The sequence below is a fragment of the Mesoplodon densirostris genome, chromosome 6 (assembly GCF_025265405.1).
Source record: "Mesoplodon densirostris isolate mMesDen1 chromosome 6, mMesDen1 primary haplotype, whole genome shotgun sequence".
NCBI lineage: Eukaryota > Metazoa > Chordata > Mammalia > Artiodactyla > Ziphiidae > Mesoplodon > Mesoplodon densirostris.
This window is the reverse complement of record NC_082666.1, coordinates 13,775,910-13,791,034: the sequence shown is the minus strand read 5'-3', so window position 1 is coordinate 13,791,034 and position 15,125 is coordinate 13,775,910. Positions and strand designations below refer to the sequence as shown.

The 15,125-nt window shown below is 37.8% G+C and overlaps 1 protein-coding gene across 1 annotated transcript in view; it reads right to left on the bottom strand.

Annotated features, from left to right (window-relative positions):
• C5 (complement C5) overlaps positions 1 to 15,125 on the bottom strand; it is a 79,726-nt gene that overhangs the window by 29,056 nt on the left and 35,545 nt on the right. Inside the window, exons 19-25 of the mRNA XM_060100586.1 lie at positions 14,479 to 14,552; positions 13,444 to 13,583; positions 9,654 to 9,881; positions 8,157 to 8,217; positions 2,614 to 2,703; positions 1,133 to 1,345; positions 588 to 663 (exon numbers count right to left, since the gene is read on the bottom strand). Of these exons, the coding sequence (XP_059956569.1) occupies positions 588 to 663; positions 1,133 to 1,345; positions 2,614 to 2,703; positions 8,157 to 8,217; positions 9,654 to 9,881; positions 13,444 to 13,583; positions 14,479 to 14,552 (882 nt within the window). The remainder of the gene's footprint in view (positions 1 to 587; positions 664 to 1,132; positions 1,346 to 2,613; positions 2,704 to 8,156; positions 8,218 to 9,653; positions 9,882 to 13,443; positions 13,584 to 14,478; positions 14,553 to 15,125) is intronic.

The window sequence follows — 15,125 nt, the reverse complement described above, 5'->3', positions numbered from 1 at the left end:
ACCTCAGGAAGAGGGGGAAGAGGGAGTAGTCAATGCAAAGGCCCTGAGGTGGAAGCATGGCTGGCATGTTCAAGGAACAGCAAGAAGGCCAGTGGGGCTCGAGTGGAGTGAAAGAGAGTAGTAGGGGATGCAGCTGGAGAGGTGAGATAGGGCTAGACCATGTAGGGCCTGGTAGATCACAGTAAGAAGTTTGGTTTTTACCTTGGGTAAGATGGGAAGCTCCTGAATGGTTTTGAGGGACGTGACCTAACATGTTTTAACAGAGTCCCTCTGGCTGCTGTGTTGAGTGTAGACTGAAAAGGGGCAAGGGCGGAAGCTGAAAGACCAGAAGGGGCAAGTGTCATAATCCAGGTATGAGATGAGAATGGCCTGGACCAGGGTGGTGGGTTGGGGTTGGTGAGAAGCAGTCAAGTTCAGGATATATTTCGGAGGTGCAGCCAAAAGGATTTGCTAGATCAGATGTGGCTTGTAAGAGAAAGAGGGCAGTGAAGGATGACCAGGCTTTTTAGCCTGAGCAACTGGACAGGTTGTTATTCTTTAGTTAATTGACTACTGTATGAAAATGCACGTAAAAACTTTCTACTTACCAAGTGCTAGCACTTCCACCCTTCCACATGCTGTAAGAATAGTCAGTATTTCTGAAGGACATGATGCTCACCATCCCTAAGAGGCACCAGGGAAAGAACACAGTGCTTCAGTGACCCCCATTTCTACTCAGAGAGTGCTTTATTAGCCCCTGGGAACACTAAACGTCCTTTGGTGTTGGGCAGCAAGCACATGCTCTGTGGCCAACACTGAACTTCTCAAAGGAAGTATATGAATCGCTTGAATTGGGAATTATCAAGTAGAACATTCTGAGCTCATTCAAGAAGGAAGGAAGTACTCTGTAGAGTTTGGAATGCAGGTGTCTTGTATCTCATCCAGGCGTTTCAGTAAGTTAAGCCAAAGCGCTCCAGCAAACAGTATTTATTTGTGTAACAGAGTCCACCTCATGATTTTTTTTTTTTTGGCTGAAATACTTTTACAAATAAGCTTTTGTATAATTCATAACTTAAATATTAGTTTAATCAAACTATTAGTTTAAAAATCACAAGATTTTAATGTATAATATGTGAAATAGTTTTTTTCTTACCTTCTTTTAATTTTTTCTTCAAGTTCTGTTTTTGAGTTAATGAGTTAGCAGAAAAAATGTTCCAATTATTTCCTGCTTCCAGGTAGTGAAAAACATAGAATACTGGGACAGTGCTCATCAGTTCTGCCTCTGCATTCCCTTTGGGGAGGTGGGTAAGGATATCAATGCCTTCCTGACTCAGAACTGCAGACATGACCTCACCTATAAGCAGTCCTGAAACAAACAAACAAGCACACAAACAAAAATCATAGTAGGTACAATCAATTTCTGTCAACTTCTGAGTAACAGTATATTTTATTTATTTATTTATTTATTTATTTATTTTTTTTTTTGCGGTATGCGGGCCTCTCACTGTTGTGGCCTCTCCCGTTGCGGAGCACAGGCTCCGGACGCGCAGGCTCAGCGGCCATGGCTCACGGGCCCAGCCGCTCCGCGGCATATGGGATCCTCCCAGACCGGGGCACGAACCCGTATCCCCTGCATCGGCAGGCGGACTCTCAACCACTGCGCCACCAGGGAGGCCCAACAGTATATTTTAAATGGAGATAAGAGCAACCATCCCTCTCCTTTCCTTTTTATCTAGGCAGCTGAATTACTTCTCAGAACTGGGGAGAGGAAAAAAAATTTGATTAGAAGATGTATTTAAAAGAAACACCAAAAGCAGACTTAAAAATACCACTGCAACATGGGGATAAGATGGTTTCATACAGTGGGCAGATTACAGCATAGAGGACATGGCAAATTAGTTGCCATGAAACTGAAAGCTTTAGATATTGTAAACTCTATGAATCGATCGCACCCACAAAACAAAGCTAAGAGTCTGAACTGTGAACACTCTGTGAGTGCTATGAGAGCTCTGTCTATAACTCATCGTGAGACCCTGGGAAAAACACTTTCTTATATATCTAACTACAGAGTTGGACATGATTAAAAAGGTCTTTTCCAGTACTAACATTCTGTGATTCCAAGGTTTTATCTAAGATAAAATGTAGTCAGGACATTCTATTATTTTGATGATGTGTCATTGAATTTTTAATGGCTGGAGACCAGGGATAAAACCTGCTAAAGACACCACTTCTACAAATGTACTGGCACTCTAAAAGAGCAGAGCTGCTCTCTCGGGGCCATTTGCAGGTCATAAAGCCTTCTCTGGAACAGGACTGGCCACTAGGCTAATAGAAAGTCCTTTAAATCTGGACGCAGCTGCACTTTCATTTTAGAGAGGTCTTTGGGCCAATGACAGCCCTCACCCTCCATCATGGGAGCATGCATCTCCATTCCAATCAGGCCACTGGAAGAAGAGGGTTGGAAGAGTGGTTAGGGATTTGAAGGTGGGAGTAGGAATAGGGTACTCCCAGAGGTCCCCTATTGTATATGCAACTGAGTAGAGAAGAGGAGAAATAGGATAATCATGAGAATATTTGATTTTTGTTTGAAACACAAACTGAAATAAGAAATAAAAATGGCACTTGTTAATTTACCTTTTACACTCACAATCCTTTTGACTTTTGTTTTGGGGACCAAATCCAATGGTAACCTGTATGGGAACTCCTTTCTTCTACTAATGACGCCTGAAATTTAAAAGAAAATTATTAGATTTACACAGAGTTCTTGAGGGAAGACTATTTGCAGATTATTTATAGTATACCTACTTTCAGGGAATTTTTAAAAAAACAATAGACTCTTTTATAACAACAATATTAAAATTTAAAAGGGAAATTTAAAATAATCAAGGATTTTTAAAATCAAACCCTAGGCTTATATAATCTCATTAAATAAAGCATTAAAGTTGACTGTAAGCTTCCTGGTCATTACACGATAGGAAATAAATAGGTTATATAAATCTTATTCATCAGTAAAAGGGAGCATGCTGTTTTGTCCAAAGACAGAAAATTATTCCCGGAACTGAAATCTAAAAATGACTAACAAGTAATTCCTTAGTCAAGGTAATGTGAAGATTAGCTCCATTGGGAAGCATGCTCTGAAATCCCTTCTACCTTCTCCTCTCCATCTAACTTAGACACTTTTTCTTTCTGCACAATAACAGAGTTTAAGCATGCTGTATCGGAGCATTTTCTACTGTAATCATTGGTTTATTTCATGAAAATGATAGTATTTATCATTCTACTGTTAGAATACCAAGCACACTGCTAAGCTCTTTTTTTTTTTTTTTTTTTCTTTTTGCGGTATGCGGGCCTCTCACTGTTGTGGCCTCTCCCGTTGCGGAGCACAGGCTCCGGATGCGCAGGCCCAGCGGCCATGGCTCACGGGCCCAGCCGCTCCGCGGCATATGGGATCCTCCCAGATCGGGGCACGAACCCGTATCCCCTGCATCGGCAGGCGGACTCTCAACCACTGTGCCACCAGGGAGGCCCACTGCTAAGCTCTTTGAATGCATTGTTATACTGGATCCTCACAACAACCCTATGCACTGTGTCTACTATTATTATTTTAATTTTATAGATGAGCAAACTGAGGCTTAGAAAGCAAATTGCTCAAGGTCACAGAGCTAGTACAGATGAAGCTGCATCTGAACTCAGGAAGCTTTACTGCAGAACCCATAGTAGTCACCACAAAGAGACTCCTCCTCCCACTGTCCTGCTAAGAAAGCTCTCTGAGGGCAGGAACCATTCTTATTGAACGCTGTAGTCCCAAGCACTTAGTCCCTGGCACATGGTAGATGCTAAAAAAAAAAACTAGTGACATTTTGCAATTGCATGTCCAAACCATGGCTTTGCAGAAGAGACAGGAATGTTCCTCTTCTTTCCTCATCAACCTTTGATAAATGCTGAGGATATAATATTAAAATAAAAGTCAGTGAAGACATTTGAGAGCTTTGCAATGTGGATGAAAGAGTACTGAGTTCAGAAAGAACTTACTCTGGATGTGACACTGGGCAAGACACAATCTTTCTATGCTTTGGTTTGCTCATCAGTTAAATAGAGGTAATAGTATTTTCCTCAAAGCGTTTTTGTGAAGATAAAAATAATGTAGACAAAGCATGGCAAACAGTTTGTGCTCAATATATGGTACTTATGACAGTAAGTTGTTTGAGATTATCTAAATTTGATCCTCCACCATTTTTTTCCATTGATACCTGCCCTTGACTATTTCATTTCTCATTATCAACTCTTCCACTAGATGGAAAATGTACAGAAAAAAAAGCTAAAACTAAGAGAAGTCAATTTTACTCCTTGTCAGAGATCATAAAAAAGACCCATCAAGGCATCACTTAGAAAGGTAGATGCCAGAGAGATTAAAACATTTAAAAGTTAAATCTTTAAAACCAACAGGATAAAATATGCAATAATGTCTTTGTGAACTAAGATATATAACCATAAAATGAAATTATAATGAATTTGACTATATCAGAAAAAAAGATTACTGTTCAAAACCCACTAAGGTCTACGACTGCTCAAAGAAGTATATGAGAGACAAAATCAACAAGAAATAGACAAGAAAACCCAAGTGGAAAATAGAAAAAAGTGCAAAAGATAGGAATCGGCAATTCACAGAATGGAAGTCCAAATGGCTACCAAGTACATGAAGAAATGTTTAGAAATCACTGTAATCAGAAGAATCCAAATTAAAACAATAATGAGATGTCACTTTATACCCCTCAAAAATGGCACATTTTAGAGAGGTGAGTAACACCAAGTGTTGGTGAGGATGTGGAATGAGGAGAATTCTTATGCAGTGCTGGTGGAGGTATAAATAGTACAGCCATTCTGTAGAGCAATGTGACAGAAGTAAATGATATTCAGTATAGGTATGCCCTTTGACCCAGCAGTTCAACTCCAAGAAACATAGTCCAGATAAATTCTCACACAGATTCGTAAAGGGAGATGAATAAGGATGTTCATTGCAGCATTGTTGATGGTAGTGGGGAACCTGTCACTAGGGGATGGGTAAGTAAAATTGTGGTGGAATTGGAACTGAGCAGAACCCTGCAGGGCCCCCAAGTACAAAAATGAGCAGTTAATGATTAAGACAATAGTCACAGACTGAGTGTCTGATGCACATTCCTGAGTTGTTTTACAGATACTGTAACTGCCACCAGAGGAAAAAAGCTAACTGCATGAGGACCAGACTATAGCCATGACATTAGCTGTTCCATCTTGAGCAGTACTGAATCTATGGCTAGCACAATTCCAAGAACTGGCCTCAAGAGAATGGGATTAACATTATTGCTCATAATAAACTATATCTTTGTGGGCATCAAAATAATTGTATCTTACTCTGCCCATATATGTAAGCAGGCAACTAAAATTGTCAGCAAAGATGCTACAGACCCATGTTGACATTTTCCACTCTGAGAATATGGTGCCCTATGTCAGCACGAAGAAAGTTACAGAAGATGGAGCTTCACCCCTGATCCCATAGAAATGGAATGATGTTTGACAGTGGGGAATTGAAAGCACTGAGCCTGCGCTCTAGAGCCCGCGAGCCAGAACTACTGAACCTGCGTGCCACACCTACTGAAGCCCGCGCACTTTGAGCCCGTGCTCCACAACAAGAGAAGCCACCGCAATGAGAAGCCTGTGCACCGTAACCAAGAGTAGCCCCTGCTCACCGCAACTAGAGAAAGCCTACCGCACAGCAACGAAGACCCAACGTAGCCAAAAATAAATTAAAAAAATAAAAAAGAATGACTAGCTCTCTACCCCCAACAGCCCGTTTGGAAATCCTGCAGGCAAATCACGTGGGCAAGATAACATCTGAAGAGTCAGCTAGTCTGCACGCAATGGAGAATGATACAGAATTCAACCTTCTGCCTAGATGATTCACTGAGATTCTTCCCCCTTCTTTAAAAACTGTAATGGCTGAGCAGAAACTTTGGAGTTGGTCTTGGGATGCGAGTCTACCTTCTCCCCAGATTGCCAGCTTCTCTGATTAAAGCATCTTTCCTTTCTATTGACATTTGCCTCTCAAATTATTGCCTTTTGAGTGGCAAGCAGCCGAACCTGAGTTTGGTAACAGAATATACTCTAAAATACTGTGTAGAAGCAGTGAATTAAATGCATGTATAGCAATAGAAATATTTGTTTAAAACAGAGTATTGTGTTTAAAAACTTAAGAACTAGAACAGGACCTATAGCACAATACCTTTTATATGTTAAAAAAACATACACACACAAAACAACCTTTCCTCCATACTCTAAGACATATTTCAAGCATATTAGATTGGGGGCATTTGAAGGAAGGGAAATGGGAGTGGAGATCAGGCATGAGGAGAGAAAATAAAACATGAGAGGGGCCTGCCCAAACCAATGATGATGATGTGCTGAGAACTGAGGTGGGTGAGGAGCTGAACTCTCTGCATCTGAGATTTGAGAAGAAGTGGGGGAGAGAGCTTGTCAGGCAGAGAAAGCAGGAACCAAAGTCTAGGGCTAGTCTTGTGTATTGAGTTTCTGTGTTTAGTCTCTTTTTAAACTGATGTCACATAATTTTAATTACTATTACTTTACAATTTGTTCTGATACCTCATTCTCCCTCACTGATATTTTTCTCAGATTTCCTCTAACATTATTGTCTGTTTACTTTTCCAAATATGTTTTTTTAGCCTTTAAAAAAAAACTCTGTAAAGTATCATAGCAGTATAGCAATTCCAATATACACAGATTGGAAGTATTTAATAAAATCTCTGAAATAAACTAGACAGAATTGGTTGTCATCTTTACCCTATTTAGCACTCTGGAAAGTAACAAAGCTGCCTGAATCTAAGTTGTCTAAAATGATAAGGGAAAAAAGTCATATGACAAGATTGGAAAGAGGCATAGATTCTTTTTTTTAACCAAGATTTTTGACGGAGAGATCTATTCCCCGATAAAAGATCATTGCCGTCTTGTGGGCCCGATGTTCACACCTGGGATGGGTAAGACAGGGCTGTTTTGGAAAGCTGTTTGCAATAATGTTAGTATAGCAGGCATAAGGGGGAAGAGAAAGAGAAGACAAAGGAAGCAGTGGCTCTGAGGTGTGATGTGACTGCATGAGGCCAAAACCTCAGAATTTGTCATATATCTCCCCATATATCCTTCACAGGCTGGGAGGAGGTCTGTGTGAAGATAAAATTAGAGGAAAAATGTTTGCATGAAGTCATCCTTATTCAGTTTATGGGACTCAGCTGATTAGAAATGTAAATATTAATTCTTTGCTTTCCTAGAGGAAATAGCACTCTGAGTATAGTGTTCTTGATTTGTAAGGAAACTTTTTTTTTTTCCATTGCTGTATCACTGAAAGAAAAGAAGAATGATACAATGCAACAATAAGGTAAATTTCAACCATTTAATAAGAACTACAGTAGTCTGTCTTTTTTTGGTGAAAAGAATTGTTAACTGAAAACATTCTAAATTTCATAAATACATAGGTATTTAGGCCTTGATGAAGTGCTCAAATGTTTGCACAATTCTAACTTTAAGAAGATTTAAAAAAAAAGAATATCTCAACTGGAGGAAAAGCAAGGAAGCAGGAACAATAAGGAATGGCTTTGTTAAGTAGTTTATCAGCATTATTGTGTTTTCAAATAACGCATGTTAGATAAGAATGTAAATGACTTTTTCTTAGGTGTTCTTTGGACTGATGGTTCTATAAGAAAACATTATAACTTATTATTGTGATGGATAGAATGGTAAAATGACTAATATATAAGGGAAGTCATGCGATGATTACCATTTCAATGCTTTGTATTTAAAACTAATGGGGTTACTTTGGGAATTCCCTGGAGGTCCAGTGGTTAGGGCTTGGTACTTTCACTGCCTGGGTTCGATCCCTGGTGGAGAAATAAGATCCTGAAAGCCATGCCATGCGGCAAAACAAACAAACAAACAAAAACCTAATGGGATTATTTTTCTTTGTTCTAAACCCATCCAGATTATAATATAACACATGCTACCAAAAATGGCAGTAAACTAAGAAGTGGATATTTCTGATTCTAGACAATTAACATTTTTAAAAATAGTGTTTCAGGTTACACATCTCTCTAGGGCAAAAGACAACATATAAAATACAAACTCATTTTGCCTACCATAGATACCCTTTGGGTCCAGAGTAGTGCCAGCATAACTTTCCCTTTTGACACCTTCCGGCTAAAATAAAGGCAAAAATTGTTCAGTTAAGAACATAATTAAATTTATATGACCTGAATGCTTGAATCATCTTGACTACTTTTCCAATTAAAAAATCCTTTTTTTTTTTTTTTTGGAGAAGGCAAAGTATGTTTAAATACTTATATGCCTACCTCCAGGAATAAGATTTTCTGGCTATTTGCATGATGATCAGAGCAAACACTTAAATAAAAATTATTATAAGACAGGTAATTGATCTAAGTGCTTTATATGTATTAGCTCATTTAATCTCAAAAATACTCTATGGGGGCCTCCCTGGTGGCGCAAGTGGTTGAGAGTCCGCCTGCCGATGCAGGGGATACGGGTTCGTGCCCCGGTCTGGGAGGATCCCATATGCCGCGGAGTGGCTAGGCCCGTGAGCCATGGCCGCTGAGCCTGCGCGTCCGGAGCCTGCGCGTCCGGAGCCTGTGCTCCGCAATGGGGGAGGCCACAACAGTGAGAGGCCCGCATACCACAAAAAAAAAAAAAAAAAAAAAAAAAAATACTCTATGGAGTAGTGCTCCCATGTGACATACAAGGAAACTGACACCCAGAGAGATCAAGAAACTTATCAGATGTCACACTGCTAGGAAGTAGTGGAGCCAGGATTTAAACACAGGCAGTGTGGCTCCAGAATCTGTGCATGGAACCACCATGCAAAGATGTATAGAAAATAGAATGTGCCTTGCACAAAATAAGTCAATACATGTTTACTGAAGTGAATTTCATGGCTGAAAACAGAACTCAGAGAATGAAGACCTCCGAAGACCCAGTTCTGTCATTAACATTCTTGCCAAGAATCTTAATCTTAAAAAGATAACATGAAAACTCTCAACAGACTGTGTGGGTAAACAGTACTTAAGAAATGATAGTTTTCTTCCTTTTTTGGCCTGTTTACTCATTTACAAAATGGAAAATTTTCTAGACTATAAATTCTAAACTATAAATGCATGGATCCTATCTTATTTATTGCTGTAGCTCCAGTACTTAGCATAATATCTGGCACAGATTTCAAAACATTTTCTGAATGTGTTGGGGGAAAAAAATATTCCAGAAAACTATATACCAAAATGTTAAAATTGGGTATCTCTGGTTGTAGGGGTTTTTGGTGGTTTTAATTTTCTTCTCTGTGGTTTTTCAGTATTCCATGCTTTCTACAATGAGCAAGTATCATTGTTTTATTTAAACTTTAAAAACATAATTTCAGACTTAAAGAAAAGTTATAAGAATAGTCCAAAAATATCTGAGATAACCTCCACCCAGATCCCCCCAAATGTTAACATTTTGTTATGTTTGTGTTATCATTTTCTCTCTGTGTGTCTCTTTCTGAATCACTTAAGCATGAGTTGCTGATAACTTTTTTTTTCAGAAAGAAAAAAGTGTTTTTGAAAGAATTTTTAAAAAGCATATTTTCTTACCACCACTCGTAATGTTTTTATTAAGATTTCGTTTCCAACAGAAGTCTCCAGTGAGAAGCTGATGTTGTGGAGGCCGATTTCCAGAGGAAGCACGCTGAAGGTCACCAAGTGGCTGGAGGAGCCCTCTATTCTCTGGGGCAGACATTTGGAGGAACTTTTCCCCTGAGGGTCAATGTCTGGACTTCCCGATGAACAGATTCCCTCCACGGGAGACATTTTAACACAGAACTGAAATATCACCAGTGAACAATTATTTCAAAACATTTTATGATAAGGAAAGCACGCCCTGATTACATTCATCTGGACAAAAACTCTCCCCTGGTACTCGTTAAACAATCCCTTAGATTCCAAGGCTGTAGAGAAAGCTCATTTCAGATTTTCTAAAACACACAAACCAGTTGCCATAGAGCTTAGCAATGTGACAGGATGTCTAGAAAGCTCAACACTGGCTCAGAAACATCTAACATTCCTTAGACTGTTACCTACTAAATCGGGTACAACACTACTGAAGTTCTTTGTTCATGTTGTCGTGATAGCATTTGTTACACTGTCTCTTTACATGTTTATATTTTAGGCAGCGGGAGCCCAGGCTCAGGCACTCTGTGTGTCTTATTCATCTTTGTATCTTATAGCTCAGCCTTTGGTATTCAATAAATTGTTTTATGAAAGACTGGAAACTCCATCTCTTGGCATTTAAGGTCTTGCCTAATATGCCCCCGACCAACTTTTCCAATCTTGCCTCTTATTAACTTCCCACTTGTACCCCATTATACAGCCAGACTCTGGCTCCGGAAAGACCTAGGTTCAAATCTTGGCTCTGCCATTTCCTGTGTGACAAGAGCACATTGCATGACCCTCCATTTCTTCATCTTTGTAATGGGGATAATAATGATACCTACTGACTTCTGGCTCAAACAGTGAATATTTTTCATCTCCTCTCCAAAATCTAGTGAACTGACAGAACTATACCAAAAATAATAAATCTGTAAGATCCAGAATAAATCAAGCAGGTAAACAAGGAAGAGTAACAACATTCAACAACTAATTTTGAGGAATTTCTCAAAAATGGTAAGCTCCTTTTCCCTCTTAACCATCTTCTTGGGAAACACAACAACTAGGGTGGGTGAGGCAGGAGTTAAAGAAGACTTTTGGGTCACCTGAGGCCAGTGATTCCCCCTGGAGAGCCGGCGTAGGGTAGTTAAGGATAGTTACAGAAGAGTGATTTGATCAAATTCAACATGAATTCATTATAAAAACTCTTAGTAAATTGAGATAGAAAGCAACTTTTGAAACTGATAACAAATATCAAAAAAACAAACCCAAAACCCAAAAATTCTGGCAGTGGTTCTGCTTTCAGAAATAGCCAAGTAGCTCCTACTTGGATAACTCTTCTGCAAATAATAATTATAAGCTCTAGACAAAATACATATTTAAAAAAACCAAAAACAACCTGAAGGCACTAGAGATTGGAAGAGAAGGTGACACTCAGAAGAAAGGAGGGGCACTGTGTGAGGGTCCTATTTTTTTACAGTTTTAACCTGAGGGCAGTCACCATTAGCCCCTTAAGGAGTAGCTAAACCTCCAGTAGAACCTGCCATCTTATTGGCTTAAAGAACCAAGGGACAGAGTATGGCACAGCCACCACAGCGGAAAAGTGAAGGACCTCCAGGTTCAGCATATAAACTTTGCTCAAACCTGGTCAACCCTTGAACTACGCACAGCACAGATTCTAAGCATCCCAGCTAAGGCTAAAGGAACTGAAATGAGATTTCAAAGTTTGAGATTAATTCAGCCAACTGCCTGCTAAAACACACAAACCAAGATGAAAGCTCTTCGGAGGATCATAATAGAATCCAGAGTCTCTATAACATTTCATTAAGAAAGTCCAAGGGTCAATGCAAAGTTACTAGATGTAAAGAAATAGGAAAGTGTGATCTGTACTCAAGAGGAAAGGTAATTAATCGGTAATTATCCTGAGATATCTCAGATGTTCTTGTTTCTTGTTTTGATATGATGAATACGGCACTGATAATTTAAAAATTAACTAAAATATGGCAGTACCATGAGATGTGTGACACTTAAAATACTGTCTAATTATAATTATGTCATTGCACTTTGTGGTGCTCTGAGCAGTAATGCAATGCAATGAAAGCAGTACATACGGTCTATGTCACAACTACTCAACTCTGCCATGGATAATACCTACACAACGGGTGTGGCTTTAAACTTTATTTATGGACACTGAAATTTGAATTTCATATAATTTTCATGTGCCATGAAATCTTCTTCTTCTACTTATCCCCCTCAACCTTTTAGAAATGTGAAAAACATTCTTATCTTATAGGCCATAAAAGAAGAGGGAGCAGGCCAGTTTTGGCCCATGGGCCATAGATTGCTGACCCCTGATCTAGTACATAAAGCAAAAGAATGAAGAGATGTAAAAAATTCAATATTGTAGACAAGTCAGTTTCCCTTACAGTAATTTATAAATTCAGGATAATACCTATCAAGACCTGAATACATTTTTAACTAGATCAGCAAGCAATTATTTGACACTTAGAGGCTTATAATCATAAAACTTAAAAATAATTCAATTTCAGCATATGTACATATTTTTGTTGCATCAAAGTATGAGAGAGTAATCGATAGAAAACATTCAAGTGTAAAATATATAACACTAGGAGAGTGGAATGGAAATATGAGTTCACAGATAAAAGGAATGGTATATAATCTGTTCACAAGAGTTTATTTGGGTATTTTTAAATGGATTGCTATGGTATTTAGATTCGCTGTATACCTTTAAAAGTTTGATATAACAGTTTTATTTTTAAAATATCAATACTCAAGTATTCCCAGTTATAAATTTGCATATTATTTTGAACTTATGATGAAAAATTTTAGATGCCAATTTAAAAATGTGCCAATGGGGTACTTAGTTTTTCCAAAAAGATTTAGGGAGCTATAAGCGAAATATTTGGAGACCACTGAAATACTCATGTCTAAGAATAAAATTAGAGCTTTAAAAAAAAGAGTCAGATTTTCAGACTGCATTGAGTTCCTATATAAAATTTTGTGATTGTGATTTTCAAGTGAAATCAGACAGCCTAATGTGTAACTCTGTTTAGAAATGTGTTGGCAAAAAGAAGACAAATGGTGGGTCTGGCCATGGCTGGAGTTTTTCACAGAGTGTACCCCAGAGCAAAAGGGGATCAAGGGAGTTGACATGTTTTTAATCAGTGAGGCTATAATGATGGCTTATGAATTCTAGCCTGAACAAGGAGTGAAGTAAAGACTTTAGCATAAGAAGGCTAATGAAGAATAAAAAGTAATGGAGTCAAAGGGCTGGAGGTTTCAATGATGCTGTAGAACTGTAGCTACAAAGTAACAAGGTTAATGAGTCAGAAGGATAGGTAGGAGGTGGTCAGTTGGTGAGATGTTTGAAATCAAATTTTCCAGGGGGAAGACAAGATCAGCAAAGTGAAGAGTGTGAATGGCTAAAATGGAGGAAAGGAAAGGGTTGTTAGAGATAAGGAGATCAGGGCGATGAATGAACCAAATGTAAGCTCATCTTTCTCTGAGCCTCCACAGCACATTGATTATCTTAAGGACTTGTATTCTTCATTGAATTGGGGTTGTATGAATAGTTATCTTAACTCTTCTTCTTTTCTTCTTCCCTTCACTGAGTTGAGTTTGTGTGTGTATGTATGTGATAATTCCATTAATAGAATTCTCAGAAAATCAGGGACATCTTCATTTTTTCCATTTATTTGAACATACCATAAATACTTACCAGAATTCCAGATGTTCTATAGTTGTAAACAGTTCCACTCAACTGGATCTGTTCCCCTCGTACAACAGAATATGGTATATTCATTTCCAGGAAGACATTTTTGAACACCTTTGCCTTGAGAGTATCAGCAACACATATACCTTCAGCCCAAAGTGAAAGCAAAGTTGAAGCATATTAGGGAATTCCCATAATGCCTTATTAGTATTAAAATGTCTCAGATTTGCTTTGCTTCAAGGAAAAAATGAAAGTTAGATGATGTTTTTCTCTGCCCTAACACCCCATGTCCTTGAATTTTCTACTCACTGATTTTTTTAAATTGAGCTATAATTGAAGTATAATATTATATTAGCTTCAGGTGTACAACATGATTCAATATTTGTATACATAAGTCTAGTTAACATCCACCACCACACATATTACAAATTATTTTTCTTGTGGTAAGAACTTTTAAGATCTATTCTTTTATCATTGTTCTTCATTCAATAATTATTGGTATTAACAGAAAACTTCATTTGTCCAACAAATATTTAATTCTATTTAAGGCGTGAGAACGTTTATTAACTAGAGCACCAAATCTCTTTTTTAGATATTCATTATTGGTTCCATTTAATTGGCATAAAATTTTGATTGTGGAAACCAAGATTTATAAGAACAAAATATAGCGAGCAAACAAGCCAAGCCTGAAATTATTTATAAACTGTCTGCACTAAATCACCACAAAAGGGCACTAGTCCAGGGAAGAAATTATATATTTTTCTCTAACTCTACTGAATCTTCTACTCACTGAAAAAATACAAAGGAAAATGGGGGCTTCACATCAGTATTTATAAAATGATGGCTAATAGAAGAACAAAAGAAGAAACTGATACAGTCCACAATGTGGGCACATCTAAGTCTCTTTGTAATACATTAAAAATAGGTTTTAATAAATGACACCACTTAACTCCTGTGTAAACTAAAAAAACAATAACAAAAAACTGCATTTTGCCAAATCAAATCATTCCTTACATGAGTATATAACTTCAATTTGCTTACCACTATTTGAAATGCCAACACCTTGAATTTCCCAGGTAGTTAGAGAATCAGGTAGCACAAACTGCAACTGGTTTCTGAAAGTTAAAATGTTGATATATTCAAATACATCGGAACATTGATTAACCCAAATTGACAGCTTGCATTAACAGAATTCTTGCTTCATACTACTTTAGAAGAAAGAAAAAAATCACAACAGAACAAAATCACATCAGGTATTAAAGAAAAATCAAGCAAGAAAAGTTTATTCAGTAACTCTTATACTCATTCCATGTTTTTAGATATTTCACTTGTATTGTGAGAATTCAAATTCAGAAGGATGTCTTTGAAACATTGTAAATTCAAAACATACAATTCAAAGAAAAAAATTATGTTTATTGTGTAGTATGTTCTAAAATAGGGAAGCAAAATACTAATGCATTTTAACACTGCTCATAACGAAGTTGATATAACTAAAAATTTCTGATTAAGATCAAGCTTATACTCATTCAACAAACAGCTATTGTGCACCAACTTTGTGTCAAGCATAGCACTAAATACTGAGTACACAGCACTCATAGATACAGTCCTGCTCTCAAGCAGTTCACGGTCTAGTGGAAGAAATAGTTCAGTATATAAATTGCGATTCACTGTAATAACTGTACCAATAA